The sequence below is a fragment of the Coturnix japonica genome, chromosome 9 (genome assembly GCF_054131305.1).
Source record: "Coturnix japonica strain WE chromosome 9, WE-NBRP24, whole genome shotgun sequence".
NCBI lineage: Eukaryota > Metazoa > Chordata > Aves > Galliformes > Phasianidae > Coturnix > Coturnix japonica.
Window position 1 is genome coordinate 27305769 of NC_140671.1, and position 27258 is coordinate 27333026.

General features: G+C 43.1%; 2 protein-coding genes across 4 annotated transcripts in view; one reads left to right on the plus strand and one right to left on the minus strand.

Annotated features, from left to right (window-relative positions):
- Window positions 1-971: 971 nt before the first annotated feature.
- The window catches only part of TMCO4 (transmembrane and coiled-coil domains 4), a 31758-nt gene continuing 5471 nt past the window's right edge, over window positions 972-27258 (plus strand). The window contains exons 1-14 of one of the 2 annotated variants that reach the window (XM_015882299.3): window positions 972-1051; window positions 1407-1562; window positions 3131-3318; window positions 3539-3713; window positions 7095-7122; window positions 8406-8538; window positions 12595-12692; window positions 13216-13359; window positions 13840-13959; window positions 15731-15895; window positions 16425-16561; window positions 18306-18390; window positions 21957-22074; window positions 24542-24659. In XM_015882299.3, the coding sequence (XP_015737785.2) occupies window positions 3137-3318; window positions 3539-3713; window positions 7095-7122; window positions 8406-8538; window positions 12595-12692; window positions 13216-13359; window positions 13840-13959; window positions 15731-15895; window positions 16425-16561; window positions 18306-18390; window positions 21957-22074; window positions 24542-24659 (1503 nt within the window). In that variant the 5' untranslated portion in view covers window positions 972-1051; window positions 1407-1562; window positions 3131-3136. The remainder of the gene's footprint in view (window positions 1052-1406; window positions 1563-3130; window positions 3319-3538; window positions 3714-7094; window positions 7123-8405; window positions 8539-12594; window positions 12693-13215; window positions 13360-13839; window positions 13960-15730; window positions 15896-16424; window positions 16562-18305; window positions 18391-21956; window positions 22075-24541; window positions 24660-27258) is intronic. The other variant, XM_032448668.2, reaches the window with a different exon arrangement.
- Window positions 2015-27258, minus strand: part of HTR6 (5-hydroxytryptamine receptor 6) — a 36844-nt gene continuing 11600 nt past the window's right edge. The window contains exons 4-7 of one of the 2 annotated variants that reach the window (XM_015882302.3): window positions 24107-24217; window positions 8170-8509; window positions 7338-7462; window positions 2015-3302 (exon numbers count right to left, since the gene is read on the minus strand). The gene's annotated coding sequence lies outside the window, so the exon portion shown is untranslated. Of the gene's footprint in view, window positions 3303-7337; window positions 7463-8169; window positions 8510-12649; window positions 12789-24106; window positions 24218-27258 lie in introns of those variants that run through there. The other variant, XR_014931824.1, reaches the window with a different exon arrangement.

Here is a 27258-nt window from a genome sequence, read left to right on the forward strand (position 1 = left end):
CCCTCATACCAATCTGAGTGGCAATCAAGCTGCAGTTCCAAATTACCCTGCCTTGCTTACAGTTGTTAGGTGGGTCCTGGTTTCACATAGTGATTAAATGACGTATTGTAGCATAGAAATAGCTCATGGTGAGAAATGGGCCAAGCTGTGCTTGCTCTGCTCCACCATTAGAGCAAAAATATCGACCAAAACCCATGAAACCAATGCAACAGCCTTACAGGGAGCTGAATTAACTCCACAGCCTTAACACAACCCTAGGACTTCTACAAGGCCAATTAAGCAGAGCTGAGCAGAGCCTGCCAAGCTGATTGCACCCATAACTCTGGGTTATGGATGTTGGTGTTTGCTGATGGATCAGCCTGTAGTTTGTTTAGGTAACACACAGAGCTGTATCACCGGATCAAAGAGATAAGGAAGTTCTGCTGTGTTTTACCAGGGAAATAGGAGGTCCTGCTTGGAATTGGTTACTGCATACATAACATACACACAGGATCACACACAGAATGACCTGGGTTGGAAGGGATCTCAAGGAAACTCCTGCATGCATAACACGAGTAATATATATAATATATGAATGTGTAATGATAATATATGAATATGTATATAAGATATGAAGATCAGCTATATAAGCTATAATGATAGGATGACCCCCACGCATCCAACGCTTCTATTAAAGAATGCCTGCTTTCTAACACTCCCAACTTGAGTCTTAGACTTTCCTGATCGACTGATTTAAGTATCAAGCAGCAACTGACCTTGGTGCTTCCTCCCCAGCCCCAAGGTAAGAAGCCATCGCCTCATGTAGGCGCCCGCCATCACCTCAGGTGAGACACCACCTCAGCGCTGCGCTCTTCCTTCCCGCCCTTCGTAAGCTACGCTACCGGCGTAAAGGAAAGCACAGAGCCGCTTGGAGCTGTCCATACGTAAACTGCGTAAGGGCGATATGCAGAGAAAGGACGGGCGGAAGGGGCGGGAGGAGGCGGCGGAAGGGAACGCAGCGTTCCGGGTCGGAACGGGTCGGAACCGAGAGGGTTCGGGGCCGGGATAAGAGGTGGGACAGGGCCGGGGGACCCCTGGCTTCAGGCTGTTGCTTCAGGGTTGTTTGTTGGATGCTATATCCGAAAGCTGCGTTTTCCCGCTGAGCGTTTGCCTTCGCTGCTCTTGTGCTTCTCCACAGCTCCGGGTCCTGTTGGGATCCGTCTTTTCTCAATAGAATTGTTAAGAACCTTATCTTAAGGGAACAAAAAGTGTTTTGTGTGAGAAACAAGTGTTGCAAATGGTGAAAAATAAGAGAGAAATTAAGTGACATTTCAGCTTATAGCAGTGTTATATATTGCTCATGTTGTACAGCCCTGAATTTGGTGCCATCAGCCTATTTTTCCCCTCTTTTCCCCCATTTTCTATAGGTATTTTTGAAGAAATCAATATCTATGTACTTCTCAGAACCTGAAGAGGTGGCAGAGAAGGGCCGAGCAAAGCTGCCCTTCTAAACACTCAGCATCACAAATCACTGCATTTCCAATGGTGCTTCCCATAATAAGTTAACACATCTATGCTCAGAGGTGAGTGGACGTGCAAGGTTATTTTACATGAAGTCCTTGTGTCCCATCATTTCCATGCAGTTGGGTTGGGTTCTGGATGCTTGAGGAAGATCAGAGCTCACAGAGGGGTGTGAGATGGATTTTGGTCACCCATTGTGAGGGCTTTGGGGTTGCTGAGGTAATAAAAAGCCTTAGGGTTTGGGGTTGAAATCCTGCAATGCATGGAGATACCTTGTGCCTTCAGAGCTGCAGTCCAAGGCATGGTACTGTGTGCTGAGGGGAGTACAGTGCAGCATTGATCCCTGGGGGAGCATCACTTGGCCCTCCCCTTCTCTTGACTGGAATAGAAATAACACGGTTTATTTATTCCTGAGGACTTTGTGCTCCCGTGTTGCTGGAATGTGAGTTACAGCAGCTCCCAGCCTTCCAGTGATGAATTGGTTTTATACACCAGCTGTTACACAGCACAAGCCTTGAGAAATATGAATAGCCTCAAATATATTTCTGGGTGGGACAGCAAGACAGACAGCTTACCTGGAACATCATGACAGATAGCATGGAGATAATACAGTCTCTACAAAGAGCTGCTCCTCTGCTGTACTTCTTTCTACTGCAATTCTAAACTACCCTGTAAGTTGTGTCTGTATCTTCTGAGATGGAGTGTTTGGTTGATGCTGTTACAGCAGGTTGTCTCCAGTTCCTATCACCAGGGTCCAGAGGAAAGGGAGCATTCAAATAGCAAGTAAATGGTTTGTGATGTGCCCTTTGGAAATGGATTGAGTCTTGATGTAGTCAATAGAACTTTCAGGTCGTGTAAGTGAGCTTTGGAGCAGACTTACCAATGTTTGGTTGTGAAATGTGTTGCTGTCACCTCTGCCCGATTTCTATCCTCTCTGCTGGCTGCTTGGATTATCAGCCCAAACTCCCTGTATACTCAGTGAGGCTCCCAGGAGCCCTTTGGAGCAGTTCATTTGGAGGCGTGTGATCACAAGGTGCTTGCATTTTGGCTCTCTGGAAATCATATTTTGGCCCAGCCTTAGTTCCATGTGGCATGGGCATGGTATGTTGAGTGACATGCATTAGTAGGTTGTATAGATAAGATTATACTATAAGGAAAACATAGCAATGGCCTTGGGAAACAAGTAGTTCCATTAACAGTCCCAATCAGGGGCTGCAGCTGGACTCAACTTTCTTAACACTGTCAGCAAAAAGAACAAGAGGAGCAATTTGGGTTGGGGATGAAAAAAGCAACTTATTACCCAGGCAGCCATACCGCTACCTGTGCCAGGTGCAGAGCTTTTATTCTTCCATCTCTTTTTGCAGTAAATATGTGAATAATACGCCTGAATGGAGCCCAGTCTCTTTGCATCTAGAAGTGGACGGCTTCTTTTGAGAAGTACTGTTGATTTTGATTGTCTCTGGTCACAGCATCATGTTGCAATGAGATACACAAGTTAGGCTTTGACAGACCAGCTACAGACCAGCAAGTGTGGCAGTGAAAAAAGCGAAGGCGATTTGTCTCCTCGATTCCTCGTTTCCACTTGTTATTTTTTCCTTTCTGCTTTTTTTTTTCTTCTTTGAACTTGCAGGTAAAAATGGCTACAGAAGAGAGGTGGAAAAGTTCAGCTTCAAAACAGCACAGGGGGGCTGAACAACAAACAGGAGGAAAGGAATCGTGTGTGCTGCTGAGCCAGCAGCTGGGTGAAGCAGAAAGGTTCACTTATGCAGCGCTCTGTGGGATATCCCTGGCGTGGCTGTTCCCTGAAAAAGAGCAAAGGTACTAAATGTGGGTACAGGGAATGAACACAGGGAAGTGGCTTTTGGAGCAGCTCACACCAAACTGGGGTCAGAGTCAGTGTTGCAAATGGGGTGGAATGGGTTTAAAAAATAAAAGGAAGACTTAAGCATATGTTGGTACATCCCAAGGAAGCAGGGACCACTCAAGGCTTACAAAAATACTCTGTTACAGGGCCTCACTTGCCTCTGTTGCCTTACAGCTCCTTCAGGACAGAGTTCATTGAGGCCTTGGTGAAATGGCTGGACCTGCCTGATGCTGTCTTGCCTACCATGACAGCATTTGCTAGTGGCTTAGGAGGGGAGGGCACAGAAACTTTTGCCCAGCTTTTGCTAAAGGATCCCACCGTGAAAGATAACCCTGTTGTCATTACCCAGGTAAGTTCAGACATTCCTCTTGTCTCTATTTACAGAAAAAGATCTGCCATACTTGCCTGTTTGTCCAGTTCTGTTTGTACAGATAGGGAAGTAAATCAGAATCCTGATATGCATTTCCTTCTGCACAGCTCTGTGGATGCCTAGCAATCTGTCCACTTACAGCACATGGAAGTGATGAGCATGAGATGCAGTTACTGCTGAATTAACATGTTCTATCTTTGATGCCTTTGCCTTAGAGAGAACTGTCAAAGCTTTTACTTTGTGTGGCTGCAATCTTTTTTATTCTCGTGGGCATTCTGCAGATTTTGCTGGAACACTGAACATGAGAAGCCCTATTTTTCATTTAAGAGCTCCTTTCTTCTTACTGTGAGCAAGGGGGATTTTAGAGGAGCAGGAAAATGCACATATACAAGGAGGTGTGTGGAGGGCCAGCAGTTCGACATGGTTTATACAGTTCCTGTAATACAAAACATTTCTACATACAAGACAAGGCTGCATAGGAGAAGAGATGATGGGAGTGTTCCTTCTTGGTCGTGATGAATCCCCTTTATTTCTGCCTTCTTTTGTGTTTCCTAGCTGGCAAAATGTAACTTGTGCTTGCTCCAAGTTTATTCGATGTTAAGTCTCCATGTGCTTTTACTCAACACTCTGGATCCTCAGAGATCACGATCTCTAGGATTGTGCAATATTTTGTTACGAGAACGGAGGCACTTGCCATGGTTCCTTGTGGAGCACAGAAGCCTTTGATAACGATTCTTTGATTAGTTGAAAGCAAAGATCAGTAATAGCTATCAGCCTAATGCCTCAACAGTTGGACCTCATGCAGTCATGTGAGGTGATTGGTGCTGTCAAATGAAACACGTAATTAAAGGTTGCTGCAGGGCAAGGGATGAGAGTCTTGCAGGGTGTTGGTGGGAAAGCATACTGGCATATGGGAAACTTTAAGGTACCAAGCTGAGATAAGCTTTTTCCTTATTACCTGAAAATAAGCCACAGGATCAAACTCTGTCAGTTCTTCATCTGTTGCTTTACAGCACTACTGTTTCTTTGCATTCTGCTGCTGCTGACTTCACATTCACTGTTTATTTAACTGGTTATCCCAGGAATGCTGCAATGCTCACTGTGTTCAGTGGCAGGGTCCTGGTGACACTAAGGCTTGTAGTTTTGAATGCCCTCTGCCAAAGGGATGACGCACAGGGACAGGTGAGCTCACCACTGATTCAGAGGAAAACTGAGGATTATGGATTTACTCCTTCATTTGCATTTATTGCAGGTGATGAATACATGCAAATGCTGTCTTTCTAGACAGCAGTCATAACAAATAGCTGTGGGTGTGGTATGAGAAAGCAGTCATTCTTTTCTGGATAGGAATAAATTTACTATTTTCCTGTGTTGTTCCTTATTATCCTTTCCCCCCTCCTCCCATATGCAGCAGTATTGCAGTGTGGATTTGAAACTCTCTGTTAAGGAGATAGATTTTGGACTTGTAGCAATTAATGAAATACTGGCAAAGACTTGTAATAAATACAGCTTTCTTTTGTAAGGTTTCACTCAATCGTGCATAATCGTGATCCTAAGCATAATTAAAACTACAAACACTTCCACTTCAAAATGACCAAACCACAGTAGCTACTGCATGGAGGGAGAAATCAAACTAGCTGTGAACTAATCTAATCAATGCTGATTGGACACCAGGTGACTGCATGGTAGTACGTGCAAAGCCTAAAGCACTGATAAATACTTGAGTATGCTAATGGTTACAAACGCAATCAAACAGTTGTTCCAGTTTGTCACCTGATTACCCGTATCCATCTCTCACCTTTTGAACTACACGTATCTAAATGCTTAGGCCAGATATTTCAAAGAGGTTATTTGACATTGGGTGCCACTGAGCCTACTGGATAAATTGTATAGGAGCTGAGCCATGACCTATGGCTCCTTCACAAAACCCAGGGAGCATTTATTGCCTCTGAACTGGCTCTGTGCAGCACAGCAACCCTGCTCAGGAGACTGCCTACATTAGCAAACGACAGCAGCAAGGTCAAAAGCTTCACCTAATTCCAGACTTCAGGTTCCACGTTTGACCAGCTTTCTGCTTGGGCCTCCCAGCTCCTGGCAGCCCTGAAGCCAGACAGGGTGAATGGCAGCTGGAGACTGGGGACTCTCCTTTTCCTTTGGCCACTGAAATGCAGGAGTGCTGACTATATTGTGCAGAGCCCGGATCAGCAGAACCTTCAGGAAGCACCTTATCCTGTTGGACCTTGCAGGGCAGGCAGGCAAAGGATGGGCACAACCACGTAGATATGTAGCAGCAGAGCACCCAAGTCATCGTGCACCTGAGCAATACATTCAGAGTACAGGTATTGATATTTGACTCAACATCTACAGTCTGCCCCTCTTCTAGGACTGGATTAAAGATTGCTTGTCCTCTATGCTTCTCGTGCAGCAGATTAGAGACATTTTTACAATACAAATATTGCTTAGGAGCTTACGGGTCTAATAAACATAAACTCTTTGGCAGCGTCCCGTGTCTTTGAATGTATTTTTCATGTTCCCAAAGGATCAAAGGATTCCCTATAAAATTCAGCTGTGCTTTGTGCTTGGAGGAGAGGAACACTGAGCTAGCGTTTAGTGTTGTAGTTACGTAAAGAGCTTAACATTTATTGTTATTGTTATTTAGTGACAATAAAAGAACACAGCAGTAAAAACACCACCTCTTTCTTCTCATCTAAGGAGCACTGACCTCTTTCATGGATTTGTCCATGGAAGCTTTATATTGAATTGATCTGTTTTTCCTATTTATTTTTCTGATGACCATAACTCTTGTTTCTGAGTACTTAATCCATAAGAACTTCATTCTAGTTCAGCCCTACTGCCTATAGCTATGAATTCCCAGAATGCCAAAGGAAACAGGGGCCACTGGTCCATCTAAGTAACATTCAAACCTATTTGAGCTGAAAATACAAGTAGGTGTGACTAGAAGAGCAGAAGGCATCAGTGCAGCTGGGAACTTACAGCCTGATTTCCCCTGACTTTGAAGTCCCGTGTAATCACAGGGACTTGCAACAGGATTGCTAATAACAATAACAACAACAAACCAAGAATCAGCTGCTTCAGCACATACCAAGCAGGCATTACTCTCCCATCCTGTGCTTATCTACTTCTGTTCAGTCAGTTCTACCTGCATGTGTGTATGTACAATTGTGCATTGGAAGCATCTGGCTTTACTTTGTTGAAATCAACTTCCTGCCTTTGCACATGTAAGAATGGACACTCTGCAACCATTAAATCGTGGTCTGATGGGATTTCATACTTCCATTTTAAGACCTCTAGTTGTACACCATCAAACTTAACTTCAATATTCTTTTCTTTTCTTTTTAGGATCTTTTGTCCTTCTCTCTTAGAGATGGTAAGTTTATGTTAGTGTTTGTTCTTTGTAAGTGTAACATCAGTGAGTTCATATATCTAATACTTTACATGCAAGAGTAGCACACTCTTTCCTTATGTCCACTATAGGAAAGACAACTGAAACCACCTGTTAAATAATGCACAACTGGTCACCTCTGTAGCTTCACATATCATGCACTGGCATACAACTGATTGAAAAGTTCTGAAGTTAAATACCTAGACTGGAATGTTTTTCTCCTCCAGTGCTTCCAAGGGTGCAGGTGAGCTCTTCTTCCTTCTGGGAAGCCATGGAGCTGTTATGAAAGTTTCAACCCCCACATGCTTCGCAGATCACTCGTTGCCTAAAAGGAAAACAAATAGATATCCAGGGAATAAATTCTGGTGGGAATAAAAACTGCCTGTTTTGCTAAGCTGGAATTTCAAACAAATGTATTTTCAAGCCTTGGTGACTTAGTGCCAAGCTGGCTACGTGAGAAGCTAAGTTGTGTATTGCTGGCAGGAAGCATGAAGGCTACTATTAAGACTCCTTGCGTGTTGTGCTACATATCAGGGACGAAGGGAGGATAAGCATTAGCCTTATTTCTCTGCTTAGCACACTTTAAAAGTGACCTCATTAAAGCCCACTGAAGCAGCTTGGTATCTTGGTAATGATGGTAATAAATAAATAAACTGAACAGATTGCCAATGGCCGTATTTGATCTACGTGCAGCACATATCGGAACTATACTTTGTTGTTGTGTCTTGCTGGTATCTTTACGTAACCCCAGAGAAACTATTGTGCTTTTCATCACAGAATGCCCTTTATAAACGCCTGCTATCAGCAAACAGCAGATGCTACTGAGAACAAAAAAAAAAAGAGTTGGCACAAATCTGTTCTATCTAAATTCTTATGATTATTTTTCTAACCACACTTGTTTGTATGCCCAAGAGTAGTCCTTTCTCCTGCTGCAGGTTGTGTCAGCTTATCCATTCCTCTTCTCATTGTCCTCTGTCGAAGACAATGAAAACCTAGTGATATGAGATGTTCTCCTGTCTTATAGGCAGTTACCTGGTGTAGTGGCTCTGCTGACAGGATGAGGTTTGCAGTGGGGGAGGTTCTCCATTTCGGGCTCTCTTCTTTAGACAATAACAGTTGTCTTCAAACACATGAAAGATGAAGAGGGCCTGAGGGGAGGAATATGCTTTTGTGTAACGTGGTCCTCTAGTGCAGCTGGGTTTCTCCACTTGCTGTTTAATCTGATGTGATAAGGAGTGATGGATTTCCTGGGTTTTCCTCTGTTTAAGGGTACTACGATGCACGAGTAAGGGTGTTGATCTGCCATATCAGCTGGCTGCTGCGAATCCCCTTGGAGGAGCTGGAAGTCCTGGAGGAATCTCTGCTTGAAAGCCTGAAGGAACAAACAGAGGAAGAGTCAGAGTAAGAATACTAGGGTTGAATATAAGGGATGAAGAATCACTGCTGGTGGTTGTAAGTTTAGCATCAATTATTCTGCCTAAGTCCAGGCTCTGCTCATTCTCCCTGTGGCTCTTAACTTAATCATTTATGGCTTGATGAGAGTTGCAGGGTCCTCAAAGCACTTTAGCTGCACTGAGAGCCAACAATGCTCAACATTTGTAAAATCAGAGCTGCAGCCCAACCTTGCCAAGCTGGTGAATGCACACACCAAACTCCTTCATCTCCTTGTTCCAATTTTATCTCCTAGGCTGTATCCTAAGCTCCTAGAAAGATCTGTATCTCTTGGCCTAGTACTCTTCAGATACAAACAAATAGATTTGCAGGGGGATTGTTCCCTCTGGAGAAACCATGAAGCTGAAAATCAAACAGGCCTGATGTGTTTTGATTATTTCCCTTACTCTGCTTTACAAAAGGGAATGAGTCAATGTGAATATGTCAAGGCTAAAGCCAGGCTATTTCTTCCAGGCCAAACTCACACCTCTGCAATAATGCCTTCTGCAGAATGAAGTTCCTATAAAATTTCAGGATTAAATCCTTTGTTGATCAAACTGTTGAACACCTGACTTCTCTATTATTAATGTAAGATGAAGCCTCTTAATTGCAAGTTCTTATATTCAGAATTGCCAGACTGTTGGTGCCTATTAGAAGCACAGTCCTTTGCCTATGAGCCAGGAGCCGTGTGAAGGTTTAGCAGTGTGTGAGCTGGTAAACCTGTCCATAGGAGACTTTCAAGGAGCTGTTTAATGTTTTTATGCCAGTTCAGCAATAAATGTTACGAGGTTGGCCTGAGTGCCAAGAACTGCTTTAATCGATGTCTCTGACGCAGAACATGTTCAGACGTTTCTCTGGGGTTCAGCAGGTGGCAGATGCCTTTCAATTATGACTATTTAAATAAAGCTTAACTTTATAGTGCTCTGTAAAAAGGGAAAGTCAAAATAATCTCAAAGATCATGCACTGCTAAAGAGAGCACCGTCTGCAATGCAGGAGCAAGGGTTGGTACAGATGGGCACTGTTTTGCTCTGGCTTATGAAAATAAATTCAATCTTGAGCCTCTAACATGGCACAGCACACATATTAAGAGTGGGGCCTCACGTACACAGATGGTGCCCTGATACTTAATTCTCTTGGAACTGTGGCTCTTGAAGTGGGTTGTAGTGCAGCTCCAAGAGATGTCTGATAGTGGCAGGAGTGACTACAGAAATTGTGCTATATAGTTATGAGTGTGGCTTTCAAATGCTGTAGTTAATTTAGTGGTTATCATGTCTACATTGTGTGGCAAAAGCCATTGATTTCACTCTTGTTCTTTCCTTAGAAGCCCAAGCTGCAGCTGTGGAAATAGCTGTTAGATGAAAGAGGAAAACGAAAATCCCCACAATAAGAGCAGTTCACAACTGCAGGGTCAATACATTCATTACTGCAGTACTAAAACTAGCACAAAGCTGAGACTTGTGGGGAATTCATGACTCTGTTTTAGTGATAGAACTCAACTGGGAACTGAAGCAGGATGTAATCTCACTGCTGCTTTGACCTCACAGATTTTTGGGGGCAGGGAAGACAGTCTTAGGATCTGCTTTGAATCCTTCCAGCTCTGCCCATCCCCTGCAAGAACAGGAACAACCAAGTGGATTTTAGGCAGCTTCTGCTTATGCATTATTTACTGATACTTGCAATGGGAAGTTTTGCTCTTGCCTTTGCTCCTGTGGACACGTCCTGTGGCCCAGTGTGTTGCAGATAAGTTGCTAAAGATGTTGCCATTCAGGCTGCATCTTTCACTGACAGCTACATTTGCAACTGCAGAATGTGCAAGCAGAGGTTATAGGCAGTGGTTTATTTTTTGGAGGATCACTGTGGAGCTGAGATCCCTGTGCCATGCAAGTCAGTGGGAGTTCTGCCATTGACTTCAGCGAAGCAGGGATTTCTCCCACTGTGCTTCATTTTCCTCCTGCTGTGCTGTACAAAGCTGTGTATTGTTTGGGACTCATCTAAAATTGTCTTTATCAAAATTACAGAACGCTTAGAGGGTTCCATGAAGGATTAGGCAATTATATGGATAATGAAAATCCACTATTAGGTTCAGATTAAGAGGGAAAATATCCAAGTTTGGAAGCAAGATAAATTCTCATGTTTCAAGGCCAAGATTAACCACTGAATAGGCAGGTTAGAAGGAAACTTATCCTGTAAACAACTTGTTTCATTATCCTCTGTTTCTCTCACTTTCCTCTGAAATGGAAGGTGCTTCTTGTGAGAGATAAACCAAAATTGGTGCCTGAAAAGCGACATTGTTTTCAGTTTATTTACCTGCTTGGGGTAAGTTTGTTAAAGTGCAGCTTAAATGCACAGAGACAAATGAAATAGTGACTGTGTTTAATAACTATTATGTTATTATATTGTGAGGTATAATTAGAGAGCAGCTAAATATAAAGTCTGCTATTGGAAAATAGTTTGATTCCATCTCACTGTTAACTAGCACAAATTACCCTTATTCTCTGCTTCTGCTTCTGATTTTTCTAATACTAACATAATTCAGTTTGTTTATGAGCAACAGGAGGAGGAGCTGGCCTTTGGTTCAGGTCTGACACAGCAGCTCACAGGTCTGGAGGCCTGTGGCCACTGCTAAGGATCATTCATCTTAATGAATAGCATTCACTTTAATGAGCACCATCAAGTAGCATTTGGCATGGCTGGATGAGGTCACCAGGTCAAAATCAGTTCCTGAGTTGAATTGCACTTTCTCTGTTAATCAGGTCTTTAAAACGAGTCTGGTGTATAATACAAGGAAGTAAAAGTCATGGTGCATTTTAGGTAGTTTTCTTGATGCTCTGTTGCTGAAACCAAAACAGAAAGCAGCATAGAACTGCACCATCAGAAAAAAAAAATATCATTACACAGCTGACTACAGCAGTCATTTACATTTGTAGGGTTGCTTTCACTTACGAATATCTGATGTACATAGTGCTGGTGTAGCATTTACATGACACAGACATGATTTAACCTGCTGTCCTTACAACCAGCCTTATGCTGATATGCTCACAGCCTCAGGGACCTGATCTGCAGGCTGTGCCCTAAAAACTGAGATGAGAACTGACAGCTCTGGCAGTTATCTTCCTGCCTGGCGATATCACAGATGCTGCTCAAAGTCCTATCTATGCTCAGGGTTTACTTTTAATGCATATCAAGCATTTCCCCTCAGTTACGGACTGTTCTTGTGTGAGCTTTCAGCAAGTGCAGCCTTTAATGACAGAGGAATGGGGAACCAACCTTAATGGAAACTGCCTTGTGTGTGCTCTGCAGCTCACCCCAGTGATGTATGATCTGAGCTAACCCATCTCAGCTTCTCTGCTGTTTGTCCCCAAGGTGAAGTCTCCTTCTCCCCGGTGTACATGTTATTTTTTTGGTCAGTTCTTTCTCTTTCCCTGAAGGCTGAGCTAAGTACCCCTCAGCTTTCACTGTTTGCCTCCTGTTTGGATTTCAGCCTGCAACCTGGTCTGACTTGAGAGCATCTCACAACAAATAACTAGTAATTATGGGCCAAATCAGCCTGGTAGTCATTCTGCAGCCTAGAGGTGAGAGTCTCCAATGCAGTCTGCCAATACATTAAATATGTAGGAGCCAGTTCTTTTCCATTAGACACACAGTATTAACTTGATAATGCAGAAATGGTTTTCATCTCCTACAAACAGCAATAGATTTTCTGTAAGACACATAGGCAGTTCGTAGCTATTGAAATGTTTCTGACTTTGCTTCTTCTTTTTTTTTTTTTTTTTAACATGCTTCACCCCTCTTAGGAAGTGTTTTCAAAGTAAGTAACATCTGTTGCCTTTTCCAAGCAATTACATTGTTTCGATTTAAATCTGTGGCTTATGTCCATGCTCATAAATCTGAATGTGTTGTCGCAGTCCACACCTGCATGGTACTTTTTACTGTTCCCAGTAGGGAAATTACACTGAGGAGGATATAAGCAGATTGTGGTGCAGTGTTGTTATCTGCCAGCTTTTATTTTTTTAATCCCCCTGCAGAACTGCAGAAGTCTCAAGAAAAAAGAAGGAAAGAAGAAGGAAGCTGAAGAGATACCTGCTGATCGGCTTGGCAACCGTTGGAGGTGGAACAGTGATTGGTGAGGCTGCCTTGGGCTGTCAGAAGCTCGCTCCTGAATTGCATGCACGGTGCAAGGGGGAGAAAGTGGGGTTCTGACCTGCACTTTCAGCAGCAGAAGCCAGGCTGTGATTTTAAAGTGTTCTTTTTTTTTTGCCAGGCTAAAGGTAGTCTGTCACTTCAGGTTCTGCCATGCAAAAATAAAACAGGAATTAGTTGTAAAAGTGAAAATCCACTTTGTTTGTTGGTGTGGTTCTCAGTGCATACTGGAAAATCAGTTTAAAAATACCAGAGAGAGACTGGATGATGTTTGTTTGGGGCACAATATTCTTCCTTGACTTAAGTTATTCTTTATTTTTACTGAAGTCAGTCAAAGAATGAGTGCAGAGATTCAGGGCCTGGGGATGATCTCAGAAAGCCCCTTTCCAGTGATGCAAAACAGACACCACTTTTTCAATAGAATTAGTAGTACTCGCACAGCACAGGGAAATAACTGGTTTTTGCACTTGGTAAAAGACTGGTGAACTCACTTGTTGCCTTCTCAGGCTTGACAGGAGGCCTTGCTGCCCCTCTGGTTGCTGCTGGGGCTGCCACTATCATTGGAAGTGCAGGAGCAGCTGCTCTTGGTTCAACTGCAGGAATTGCTGTCATGGCATCCCTTTTTGGAGCTGCAGGAGCTGGCCTTACTGGTAAGAGAGTGACTGCACATTTCACAAGTAATGAGGCACAGGATTGTGTTCCAAAATGCAGAGCATGACCAAGCTCTGCAGAGCAAGGAAAGTGATGCGAGGTGTGATCTCACAACTTCAAGCTGAGTTTTATTTCAAGACATGCTTGATGACTAACCAGGGAAATCGTGTTTGATACGTGGCTAAGTAAAAGAAATGAAAACTTCCTGCTTTGGATTAGAAAGGTGCAGCAACAGAGAGCAGTGGTTGTCACGGGTCATGCTGGGTTTTCTGCAAAACAGCCTTCTGCTGAGATACCCACAGATCATGAGAGCTCAGAGGGATCCTGTTGGCTCCATACCAAGTAATACATAGATTTGCTGAGGGTCTTGGAAAGAGAAAACCCTAGTCACGAGCCAAGTCATCTCTTATGAATTTCTGCTGTTAACAGCATCTGTCCTTGTGCGATTTCTGAGATCCGTGTTTCTGTCTTATGTGTAGGATACAAGATGAAGAAGCGTGTGGGAGCCATAGAAGAGTTTGAATTCCTCCCACTTACAGAAGGAAGGCAGCTTCACATCACCATAGCAATTACTGGTTGGCTGTGTGCTGGCAAGTATGGTAAGAATAAGATGAGATTGAGAGGAGTGTAGCAGCGTTTGTGCTTTAGTAGCACCGTGCCTTCCACACGCTCACATAGGCTGTTGAATAAAACACATCAGCTGTTAACATAAGTCTTTGTAACCCAATCTGCAGTTCCAATCAAAACAGAGAAAGTACAGTAAATTGGTGGTAGTTATGGTAGGATTGGTGGTAGTGATAGTGTGACTGTTTCTGTTAGTAAATCCTGTCTGGTTTTCCTAGGAAGAATCTGGTTGGGTTGGATGATTTCCAGCACTAGGACAATATGTCTCACCTACCTCTGAGACTTTATGTTTATCCTCCAGCAATTAACAGAAAACAGTGTTGTTTTCTTTCTCTCCATCTGCCAGCTAATGAGTTTTATTGGCAAGAAAGTTGTGTGAAGCAAATCCCATTAAGCACAGAACTCAGGAAGTGAACTCAGAGGCAGCAGCCTTGGAAAGTTTGTATTGTTTTAGTTTCTAGTATGGCTTGTCATATAAAATATGTCAACTGTCTGCTGAGTTCAGCAACCTGGCTCAGCAGCTGCCAATTCATTCAGAACCATCATAATTAACACTGGGTATTATTAATGCAGAAGGTTTTCTCTGTCCTGTTGCTTGTTAGATTGCAGCTAGCTGTCAGAGTAAGGTTATTTTCACTTCACAGTACTGTGCTTTGGCTTTACTCATTGCTTAGCAGGGCTCCAAATCTCTGGGGTTGGAGGGCTCCCAGGCAATGTTAGAAACACAAGTGCATCCTTCAGGAACCTCTTGGTGTCTCTTTGCCCTTAAAAGGGAGTTACATATGACACACATTCTTCTTCCATAACAAGCAATCTGTTATAATGTTTAAAAAAGCAAAACTAAAACTGTCGTCCATTCTCTTCCTTACAGCTGTGCCGGTTTGCACACTTGCATGACTTGTTAACACAGAGGGAGTGAGAACATGCTGTGATTTTTGATCTCTCACTGTCTGCCTATCTGTACATCCACAAATACAGCAGGATATAGTGGCAAGGTCTGGCATGGGACATGCCACTTTGGTCAGCAGCTGCCTCAACTCACCCTGCTTTGTTCAGAGAACGAACAAAGTCAAAGGGTTTTAATTAATTCAGATGAACAGGGCAGAGTACGGCTTAAAAATTGGTCTTGCAGCCAAAAATTAGACATTGCACAGTGTATATTATCCATTCTTTCTTAAGCATTCAGGCACTGCTTTTGATTAGCCTCTGAAGGGGGAAAATTAAACCAAAGTGGCTAAGTTAGACAGCAGAATAAAAATAATCGCAATCTAGATCTGCAAATACAGATTCCTTGTTTTCCAACAGAGCCACTAATGCAATCCTTGCCTGTCTAACTAAAGTACTTGGAAGATGCCCTGTGGTAGATTATATAAGCCCAGCTGCAGGACTTGGCCTGATGTCTGAGGATAAGAGGAATGTCTTCAGTGCCTACATAATTCACATTAATGTCCATCTCTCTCAGAAGGCTCTGAGCTACCTGAGTGGGTCATGAAGTCTCAGCCTGCATGCAGTATCTCTGTGCTGAACACTTTGCCAAAGCAGCTGAAGCTGTGGGATTATTTACCAAGCCAAAATTTATCGTAAAATAGTAGAATTATGGAGTCTAAATCTAACAGTATTTTTAAATGCAATTCCTAATTATCACAAAATGTTCCAGTGCCCTGCAGGTTCTTTTCTGACTCTTTTTTTGAAGCTATCTTGCCACTGTTGTGCTGTTCTGAATTCCATGCCTGCAACTTTTCACAGGGAGCTTCACAGCACCATGGAGCAACATGCTGCATTCGAGAGAGCAGTACTGTCTGGCCTGGGAATCCAAGTACTTGATGGAGCTTGGCAGCGCCTTGGATACCCTGGTGAATGGTTTTGTTAACATGATGGCTCAGGAAGCCCTAAAATTCACTGTTTTGTCGGGTAAGAACCTATATTGCATTGGATCTGTGCTTGTACAGTTTCACTGTTGGTGTTTATTTAAAGGGGCTTTCCTTATCTGAGAGGATTTCTGGGAAGACATATTGGCATCGCCCTGCAAAAGTGGCCTGAGAACCTTCTCTGCCACACCTGTAATTCAGAGTTGCTTTCCTGGATTGCTCTGCCTCTGTGTCACTGACTTGTTCTTTTAAAATTACAGCTGGAAACACCTTTCTTTGTGTGTGTCTGTGTTTATATTGTTAAACTGTTTTAGTGCTTCACATAAACCTTTCAAACATGCAGGTTATGTTCACATATAGCGTCTGTTTGCCTCCATATCAGAACATCAGATTCTTTCTTATCTTTAGTCTAGCAAAACATTTCTCAGACCAGCTCTTGAGCAAGAAGCACTGAAAATGATAAAAGGCCCAAGGTTTAGCTTTTAACTTCAGTGAACCGTCTTTCTTTTGATGTTTCCTAAGAGCAGTCCAGATTAGTGACTGTGCTGGGCTGTTTGTTTTCTGTGTTGCAGGTATTGTTACAGCCTTGACTTGGCCAACTTCACTCTTGACTGTTGCCAATGTCATTGACAACCCCTGGGGAGTGTGTCTGCATCGGTCTGCTGAAGTAGGCAAGCACCTCGCACATATTCTGCTCAGTCGACAGCAGGTAATTGACTAGAAATTATCCAGGAAGAATGGCAGGAAAGGATCTGGGACATGAAGGAAAATTATCTTTCCTCGGGGAAGAAAATGAATAACAACATGAAAAATGGAAAGAAAAATTAAATGACGTACAAAATTGACCAGCATGTATGTAGTTAATTGAGGCAAATTACAAAGTCCCAAATTAATCAAAGAACTCCTGCTAAGATTCATTCTGTTTAACCCAAAGCTTCCCTAAATGAAGGAGAGATCCAGGTCATAAATGATAAGTGGATTGAACGTGCCAGGCCAACTCACTGAGTGAAAATCTGAGAACAGAAGGAAAGATAGGTGGGCAGGAGGAGAGAATACAGAGTGTTAAAAGTACCCATTGTGAATCAAGGGGCACAAAACAGTGTAAGAGAATACCATGTAGCATTACATGCAGCATGAAACACACTTGTGCTTCCCTGTGTTGCTGCAGCTGTGGAGCACTGCTATAGAAGTGGCCATGAGCACAGATCCACACAGATGTTGCTTTTCAGGTGATTCCAACAAGTACTTTGTAAATGCAAAGGCACAGTTGTTAGCAAATTCCACTCTCCTGTTGGAAACCCATGAAACAAAAAGCAGAATATGAGCTAAAGTGAGAGTGAGAAAAGCAGAAGGCATTCACAAATGGGAAAGGAAGAAGGAGCAGCAGGATATTAAAGACTTGTAAGAAAAAACGTGTCCAAATGGGATGCAAGCTTGAAGTAGAAGTAACATACAGCACCTAAAAAAGGGAAGTGGAATGGGCTGGTACCTGAAAGAAGCGATGGACATCATTAAAGCTCCCTGAGGTGGTTTGTGAAAGACGTTTCTGCCTCCTGAATCCTGCCATTGTTTGCTGGGCTATCTCTGGTACCTGGGGAGGCAGTGTTCTGCTGGCCATGTGTTTCTCACAGGTATGCTATGCTAGTCCATTATCTGTTATGGAGGAGCCCTGTGAGAGCTGTAGCCACAAAGCTGCACGTCATCAATAACAGTGTGAAACAGCAGAGTAGAAACAAACTTGATTTCTCATAAAAATACAATCCCAGGAAAGGCAATAAACTTTATTTCATACAAGCCCTTTGTTGTGCTGGGGGCATTTGTTACTGCCTTTCAAGTGTTAACTGTTGTGGAAACACACATTCCAATGTGCTGCAGAGCCTACACGATTTAACTTGATGTCTAAAGAGTCCATCACACACCTGCTCCCTGGTTCATACACAGACTGTTGCTGCTGAGATTAAGCTCTCTTTGATCTTTAGGAAAATCTCATTAGGTTGTTCAAAATAAAAGCTTTCCACACATCGTTTTTATAACAGCCACACAGAGCTGCTGCTGTTCAGTCTCAAATCTAGAAGTGTCCACTATTTTTGACTTACTGCTGCTTTTGTTGTTTATTGAAACATTTCCAGAGAAGAATTTTTGCTCCACGAATTAGGCTCTCTGTTGGAAGTTTGAAAACAATGAGCATCTGTTTGAGTAACATCTTGTCACTGGATTCTTTCAATTGATTTTCTAGCTATCAAAAAGCCCAAATAACAGATACTTTGGATATTGAACTGTGTAAAACATCAGGGACAACCTCTTTGAAATTGACAGAATCTCTCACATGCTTAAAAGACCAAGCACCAACATGAGTGCTCTCTGTGTCAGGGTCTCAGGAATCCCATGGCTGGTCTCTCTTTCCAGGTCTAGTGCAGCATTTTATGGCCTTTCCTCCTTTCTTTTGTTCTTAGGGCAAGCGACCTGTCACACTGATTGGCTTCAGTCTGGGTGCCAGAGTCATCTACTTCTGTCTGCAGGAGATGGCTCAAGAAAAAGGTAAGCTGCACCTTCTGGTCCTCTTCCTCTTCATTTTCCTTACTGCTGGTAAGTTTTCCTTCCAATGAAATGTTGTTCTGCAAGAGTGTTTGAGGTTTTATTTTAGAATCAATCAGAAACCTAAAAAAATGGTTTTGAAATGCTTTTGGAGCCAAATTCTCCTATCAGTTCCACCATTTCAATGGAACCATAGCCTTCTTAGAGGTTCACCATTGTGGCTGACAGCGTGGTTTGATCACCAGTCTGTAGATATTGTGACATTGGATCACTAGATCAGTCTGTGAGCTGCACAGAGCCACTGAGATCTTGGCAGAGGACGCCTTGCCTTTATTGGCAGCTCTCTGTAGCTATTGTATCTAATTCCAAGAGTCCTCCCTTCCATTTAAGTCACTGAAATGCCACTGTCATCTGCTATTTTCATGATAATTTTCCCCTGAAGTCAAGTATAAAACCATCTGTCAATTTATTACCAGTTTGTGGTTCTGTTTATTAATAGATTCTATTTTTAATTTAGAAAAAAAATAAAATCATTACGATCAGTTGATGTGAAATGCATCTTGGAGTTGAGTCAGTATGAGTGTGTGTGTGCAGCCTGCCTTCCCATACGTAGCTCATGTGATTCATTAACCATGCAGTCTCACAATAAATCTCTCATAAATAAGGAGCTCCATGAAGTAAAATGTTCAATAAAGTTCAGGAAGGTGGAGATGGTGTCAGGTGAGGGTAAAGGAGGTCAGTGTATTTTCTGTTGACATCTGGATACCAGAACATGACTTCTGGTTTAAGAAGAAAACCTCAAATACAGAATTCTGTTCTCACGATAAATCTGATCAAGTCCAGAATGATCCTGATGGAGTTACACTGAAGCCAGAATCCAGATCCTAATCCTGTTCTAGATCAACTCTTTTTGTGTCTTAAGAATGTCAAGGGATGAAGTATTTTCAGGCTTTTATTTAGAGATCTGCTGTCTCTCACTGGAATAACATGGGACCATAGTTACATGAAAGGAAATCATATGGGGTCTTTAAAGCTGGCTGCTGTTCTAAAGAAATCTAAGCATCGTAATTATGTATCATAGCAGCTCCCCACAGTACACTGATTTTTCAGTTCCTTAATTGAATTATGAAAGCTGAGAGCTGTTTGTGAGATGAAAAGCAGCATGTTTGGTGCAGATTGCCAAGGCGTTCTTCGCATGCACATTCCAGAGCAAGCCACAGAATGAAGCTGAGACCTGGGACATCTGAGTCTGATTTCGGTTTGGATTTGTTTGTCTCACACAAAAGAAATAGAAAGCCCTTTGCATCCAAATGGCAGTGGCATTTATGAGGACAAATAACTAATCATGGATTATTCAGTGAAAGAATGTGGCAGAAATTCAAAGCCCATTAAAAGAAAAACACTCTTTTGCCATTCAGGTAAATAACCTTTGAGATCCTTCATTGCAAATGACTTTGGAAGCCAGAAAATTTCAGAAAATACCATTATAGTCTGAGGTGTGGTAATGCCCTGTCAGAGACATATTATGGCACAGGGAGTTCATTGCTCTGATTTGTTCCCGAATTCCATCTTGTTCTCTATCCAGTGAGGACTGACCTGATGTTCCTCTTTTGCTCAGTGATTTGTACTAGAGGCACAGGAATGCCTGGCTCCTGAAAGCTGGTTACATCCTCCCACTTAGCCTGGATCTCCCACACCTTTACCAGGAAAATAATATTATCAGTTAGCAATCTTTTCCCATCAGTAACTGCTTTTTTAGTGTTATTTTCCTGCTTTATGCAGGCTTTGTTTGTCTCCATCAGTATAAAAGATCTGCAAACTGTGAAATACATTTAATTCATCTCGAGCGCCAGCAACCACATAGGTCAGCGATCTGCTCTCAGGTTTCTGTCAGCATTGAAAGAAAATGGGTATTTTTCAGCCAAAGCTGAACATTATTTTTTTCCTTCTAAGCACAAAATAAGCTGTGCAAAGGACTGGAGGAAAAAGAAAAAGCTTCCAACACCTTGCCCAAATGTCCAAGATCCCACTGAACTGGCTGTTTATTCAGTTGGCTCACATTGTAGCCATGGAATTTAGTACCTCAGTTGGAGCAAGCTCCCTGAACAGGCGCTGGGTTTCCTTTTCATTGCCCATGACTGTGGAAACACGGGACTTTATTGCTCACAGGTTACACTAACAAAATTGAATTGCTCTTTGCTGTTCTCTTGATTGGTGCAACATTTGCTTTGCAATAAGAAATAATACCAAGAGAGCTCTTTTGGACTGTTGTCAGGTGCTGGGATTTACACTGTGTCGAGAAAGATTCAGGCACTGCAGGGAGCTCCAAGTTCTTAGCGCTATTAGGGAAAAGAAACCAGTTGATTTCTATTTAGAAAGCCTCGCCAGGCACCACCTCTCCATCATAGCCTGAAGTGGTGCACTATTACCTTCCCTTCCCAGAAATTTTCAGCATATTATTTTACGAACTGCAGACACCAGCCTGAAAATAGTTCAGCTCCTGCCTTGTGAACGCTGCTCTCAGCTGGAGAGTATCGATTCAGCACAGCGTGCCCACGAGGCTCCTAAGACTGCAGGGCTGAATTTCACTTAACTACAACATCAAGTGCTTGATGTCTCCTTACAAAGAAGAGTTAGGAGTATGTATTAACGTATTGTTTAAACGTATCTTTCCCTGTTTTCAAGCCTATATCTGCACAGAAGTCTAACTGAAAAAGACCTAAATAAAGTCCCTCCATAAGCCCTGAATGGTGTCTAGACTGAGGCTGTCTCTTCTTGTCTTCAGATGGCAGGAGTGGGAAAGCACATTAATATTTAAATTTTAATTTAGGGCTGTTGCAGAGCTGCTCGATATTTTTCATACAGCCCTTTCTACTGCAATTTCCCAGCTGCAGCTGTCACATAAGAGAGGAAGATTTATGTAGGTCGCTCCAAAAGTAATGCCTTCTGTTTAATTCCATGGAAAATACAACATCTGCAAAGAGCACGGTAACACTATTTGATAGAGCAAATTTATCACCACCATTAGCTATTTTCTTCAGCACCACATTACATCACCCATAACTGTGTGATTCAGGTAACTGTCACCTTCAGTCTCATATTGATTCAGTGGGTCCTGACAAACCTGTGTGTGATGTTCTTTCTCTTCCCATGTGAGCATTCATGGCATCCCCCCCCGGTGCAAACTTTGCAGTATTCCAACATTGCCACTGTTGTTTCCAATGCATTAAAGGAGATATTCAGCTCTGTACAAAGATGCCTCTCTGTCAGGCTGCCCCTCTGCTGCAGTAACAAAATGTAATAGGATATTGGTAGAAGGTTCAACCTCTGCTGCCATACCCCCAACATTTGCCTCTGATGTCATGGACCAACAGAGTAATATAGGAGACATTACTTTTGGAGCAGCTCTTGTACTACATAAGTCAACATGCCTATTCAGCAGGTGGTGCTGTGTGCAGTGACCTCTTAAGAAAATCAAACCAGTTTGATAGATGATCACTCTGTGTTGGTAAATGCTGTCTGATCTATCTGTCTTCTAAACCCGAGCTGTTCTGCTTTCACTTTAACAGACTCTCAGGGGATCATTGAAGATGTGGTCCTACTGGGAGCTCCAGTGGAGGGTGAAGCCAAGTACTGGAAGGCGATCACGAAAGTGGTGTCAGGAAGGATCATAAACGGTTACTGCAGGTCTGTATGCATGCAGCGCCCTGCTTCATTATGCCAGTGTCACTTTGAAATGATTTTGTACATCTATCCCTTATAGATGTTTTGTGAGTGCATGTTTGTTCAGCTGATGAGTCCATTGATTGAACAGTGCCTGAGTCTCTTGTCTCCAGAGGTCACTCCTTCAGATTAGTTGGAGATGACAGTCTTCAGGAGACGTTTCAAGGCTGTTCTGTCCCCACTTAGTCCACATGAACAGGAGGTTTCACTTGCAGAGGGGGTCCAACTGTAATAGCTGACACAAATTTACTAATGATGTGAAAGAATAGGAAGGTTACCTTGAAACTTAAAACCTGCCTCTAAAACTGTGCAGAGGTGTGAGAGCTGCTGGGCAAGAAGAGGGAGATTCAGAGGCCAGAGGCAACTGAAGCAGCGTTGCAAAATCTGTTAAGAATTCAAGTGACAGCACCAAATCTAATGACTGTGTTTTGGAAGATAATTGTGGCAAGAGCATCATTTACCAGCACAATTAGAAGAGGGAAATTAAAACAAAGGAATGAAGCAGGGAAGTGCATGGGAATTGAGAAATAGCCAGGCAAGAAGATGAGCAAAGAACACATAACTGAGTAAAGACAGCTCTAGAGCCACAAGCCCTCAGATCAAGGACAGCTGAAATGCTGTTGGTCCTTTCCATATGCACATATGTATGTATTACATGTGTATAAGATGAGAAGTTAATGACATAGTGTATTGATTTACAAAGAAGAACTAAATAAAAGGATTTAAGAGCATTCAAGATTATAACCTCCCCCAAAATGATCATTAATCTCATCTGTCAGGCTGAAAAATGTTGCTTTTGTCTTTTTTGGATCACAGGACATTTTATGGATGCCGGATGTGCACACCAGTTAAAATATTTCTTTATTTGACACAGGGAAAAAGCAATTGCTGCCTCCTGTCAATTAGTGACTGGGGACTTGGAATGCTTCTGTGTTCCTCCAAGAAGCCATAAATTACAGCAGTTGTTGCACAGAGCTGCATTTGCCCTGGCAAATATCGCTCCTCCATGTGTTAAGCAAGTTATCTCTCTCAGTGCTAAAAGCTCAGCGTATCCATTTGCTGTAATAAAAAAGAAATCATTTTGTTACAGTTTCAAAGCCTCTATATGCTGTTGGAGCAGGTTATGTGTTCATATCTTTGTGCAGGCAGTAATTTGGTTAGTCTGCCCATCCACTGAGTGTTGAATGAGAGAAGGTGTAGAAATTGTAGCGTGCTGCCAACAGATATAAGCAGGTGAGGAGACTGGCAGGGAATATTCAGCTGCATTAGTTCCCTGCTTTGCTCTCAGCTGCTGGATGTTACTCTGCTGTCACAAGGGGCAGGTAAGGGAGGTTCACTGGCTATGAGAGAAGGACCCCACCTGAATCTCATCACTCTGTCTCTTGCTCATACAAATTTTGTCCTTGTTCTGTCACTTCAGAAGTAACTATATTTAGTTCCCACGAATTACATTGCAAGATCAGATTTGGACACAATTTGTTGAGCTTCAGTCCGCTGCAGCTCATCTCTTCCAGCTTTGAAGTCTGAAAGGAGCCAGGGAGTGAAAGCCAGCTGTCAGGGCTGTCCCTCTTGATTTCACAGCAAGGTTACAAATTCCTAGTGGAAAACCTTAACCAAATTAGTTACGACTCATAGAGCATGTCAAAAAAAGCCAGCCATGGGGTGACAGATCAAAAAGTGACTGTAATGCAGCGCGGATGTGCTGCAAAGATTTTGCAGAGCTCTGTAGACTTGACTTAGCTCACAGCATTTTGCAGTGAAAGGAGCAGCCTCATCTTCTGCCTTTCCTGAACCTGCACACCCCTCACATCCAGCTTAAATCTGCTCCACAGACTGTAGTGATACAGAACAAGTGATGTATTTCCAAAGGATGCATCACCTTCTCTCTTCATCCTGTAGCCTACCCTGATACTGCCACAATGACTTACAGCAACGCTTTACAGTAGAAACAGACCCATCCTAGTATTGTAATTCAAACTACATATTTATACAGTACCTATAAATCAGGAGCACACCGAGGAGCTTCACAGTCGATGTTTATATCAGCAGCATTGGTATCGTTGGTCTCATCACGTTAACAGCTCTCTGGAGCTTGGAGAACTTCAACCTATTAGTGCATTAGAAAGAGTAAATGTGAATGTATAGCAGAATCCAGGCAAATACAGAAAGGGTCAGATTTTTAAATTCACAGAGTGCAATGAGACTGCATCCCCAGATCAGGATTTAACTCAGACTCACTCTTACATCCCAGGAGTCTGTCCCGATTTTGGCAACTACTCTGATTCCTGTGTCTGACAAAGCTGCAATGGGCATCACTCCAGACTAGACTGTGCTTCCCAGCCCCTCTGTTCTCCATGTGCTCTGCGTAGTCACATATTGTGTACGTTTAGCAACAGGATTTATTCACACTCCTCTTTTGCTCTGCTCCTAGGGGGGACTGGCTGCTGGGATTTGTTTACAGAACCTCTTCTGTCCAGCTCAACGTTGCTGGCCTCCAGCCAGTCAAGCTGGACGACAGGAGGATGGTAAACATGGACCTTTCATCTGTAGTAAGTACTACTTCTAGTCTTACTTTTCCCATCTGCCCTCACACTCATCGATCAAGAGAAAGTGTGATGCCGGGAAGGTAGGTCAGCAGCTGGGGAACGTGTGGCTCCAACGCGTGGCAGCAGAGCAGGTGCAGCCTGAAGCCTTATCTGGGTGGCTCCTCCGGCGCAGTGCCAGTACATGCGGGGACAATTGCATGGCCCTTGTACCTTGGTCCTGGGCCACAACGACCCTGGTGCAGGAAGCAGCTTGCACTGACAGCTCTGTGGTAGCAATGGCTAGTTTCCTAGGCTGCGAGGCTGCTGTGTTTTGGAATACGTGTTCTTGGGAAGCAGGAAGTGTTGCTTCACCTGTTTCACCTGCGTGGTAGACACAGCTTCCTCAAAGCCGTCATTAATGATTAGCAGTATTCAGCTTGATTATCGTAAGCAAACTAATGATCTCAGTGCCTCATTGTTACTCATGAGTGACCTCTTACAGAGCAGATCATGCGGAACTTCATTTCTGCGTTCATATTCACTGGGATCTTGGGCATGCAATCTTGTTTTCCCATATCTTAATGATTCAGCTCATCTTTTACTCTGCAGACTGGACTGGAAGATGCTCAGCACAAAGCTTAGGGCACATCCATCATCATTCTTCCTGCTGTGACCCCTCCTGCCTATCCCCACAAGCTGGTAGCACTGTCAGTGTTGCTCTGGAGCCAAAGGCACTTTTAAACTCTTTCAGATTTTTTGGAGCACCAGCCTGCTGTGCCTATAAATACCCAACTGTTACCAGCTCATTTCATTCATTATAACTGAGCTGTGAGCCCTTGCCAGAAAACACAGAGCTTAATGCCATACAGATAAAAGAAGAACTTCACAGACCATAATGTAGGCCTCCCAGAAGGAAGTGGTATGGTTGAGACTTTTTAACGTGGTTGCTCTCCTTCTATTTCTATTGACCTTTTGCTTCCTGACCCTCCAACCCCCTGGAGTCCCGCAGACCTGACCCTGCCCACAGCCTCTCCATTCTTCCCCATAGGAGCCATTTACCATTCAGCTAAATGAATCGTGGCTGCAGAGCAGCTATCTGCTCATCTTCTGCTGTTGTGCATCTGTGTCCGTGCTGCCTGATGCCAGCAGACAATCCCAGCACTGTTCTCATTTCAGAAAGAGCTGACAATTTCACTTCTTTAATCTTACTGCAAAGCACCGGGGGGGGAAAAAAAAGAGCAATTCCCACAGAGGGGAAAACCTGTATTAAGTAGGTGTCATTCTCTTGATCCATCTTCCAGAGCATGGAGCTTTATGAAAAGAAACACAGTGTGTTCTTTTTAAAAGTAAAAGGAGAGAGCAAGAAGGGGAAGGAGATATTCAGAGGCTCTGTGTAAAAAGTGACAAGTAAGCAGGGATGGATCTTGCTGCAAATATAGTGTGGTTGCATAAGAGAAATATAGAGGGATGTTTTCTATAAATTGCAGAATACAAGAAAGCTGCTTTATTTAAAAAAGAAGAAAGAACAATCTGTCTTTCTGGTAGAAGAAATGAAACATGAGAACATCTACAGCAGTTGAGGCTAATATCCATCAAGCCCAGTATCCTGCCTAACAGAACATCCTCCTGATCTTCCTACAGAAATACAGAAGATGGGAGAGGGAGGCACTGCACACCCATGGCAATGCATATCCTTATTTATACATGTAAATCAGGTATCTGCCTTGCAAAGAGCTTGTCATTCTGGTGCACGTTTCAGATAAATGAACTGTAAAGGCTCAAATAAAGGAGGACTAAGCGGCCTCTGTAGGATTCAGCTTCCCAGTAAAGGCTTTTTCTTTTTTTTTTTTAACTGAATTCCATAAAATATTTGGAGTTTCTTTCATTCAAATACCTTATGCAGAAAGATTTATAACCCACAACACACATCTGATCTGAAAAAGGCCCTGAAGTGATGCAGAGTCTCCATTGTTTGTAGGTTGTGTTGCTTGAGAAGTGCTCCGTGGTGATTCAATGGAGCCTATTGCTTTGCTGCTTCCCCACATGAGTTTTCCTCTTTGGCTCACAAAACATTAAGAATAAATAGGATGACTTGAGAAATGGGCACATTCACAGCCCACAGAGATAGGGCTGCTAATGAGGAGACAGCTTGACGCGGCGCTTCCAGTGAGGGTGCCTGGCTGTACTTGGAAGAATTTGGCTTGCTGGGATTGCAGAAGTCTCTGTTGCATCCTGAGATCACCAGAAAAAGTACATTTCATTCTCAGCTTCAGTGGAAATTAAGAGTCTAAAAAAAAAACAGGAGTGCTTTTCAATTAAGCTCTCACTGCTTTTGAGGAACAGTTAATGATGATCGTTAATTGCCTGCTTTTCAGCACGATCAGTAGGCACTGGGATGAGCTTATCTGTCATGCCTTCATTTCTGTTTCTGCCCTCAGCCCTCACAGATCACTCTGGGGCTCTGCAAAGGACCTGGAGACACCCATCTGCTGAGGGACCTACAGCAAGGGCAGCTGGAACAATGAAGGTCCTGCTGAAACACAGCCTGGGACAGGGAGGGATGAGCAGTGATAGAGAAATAAACCTGGGTGATGCAGGGCTGCTGAGTGTGAAAGTATTTTAT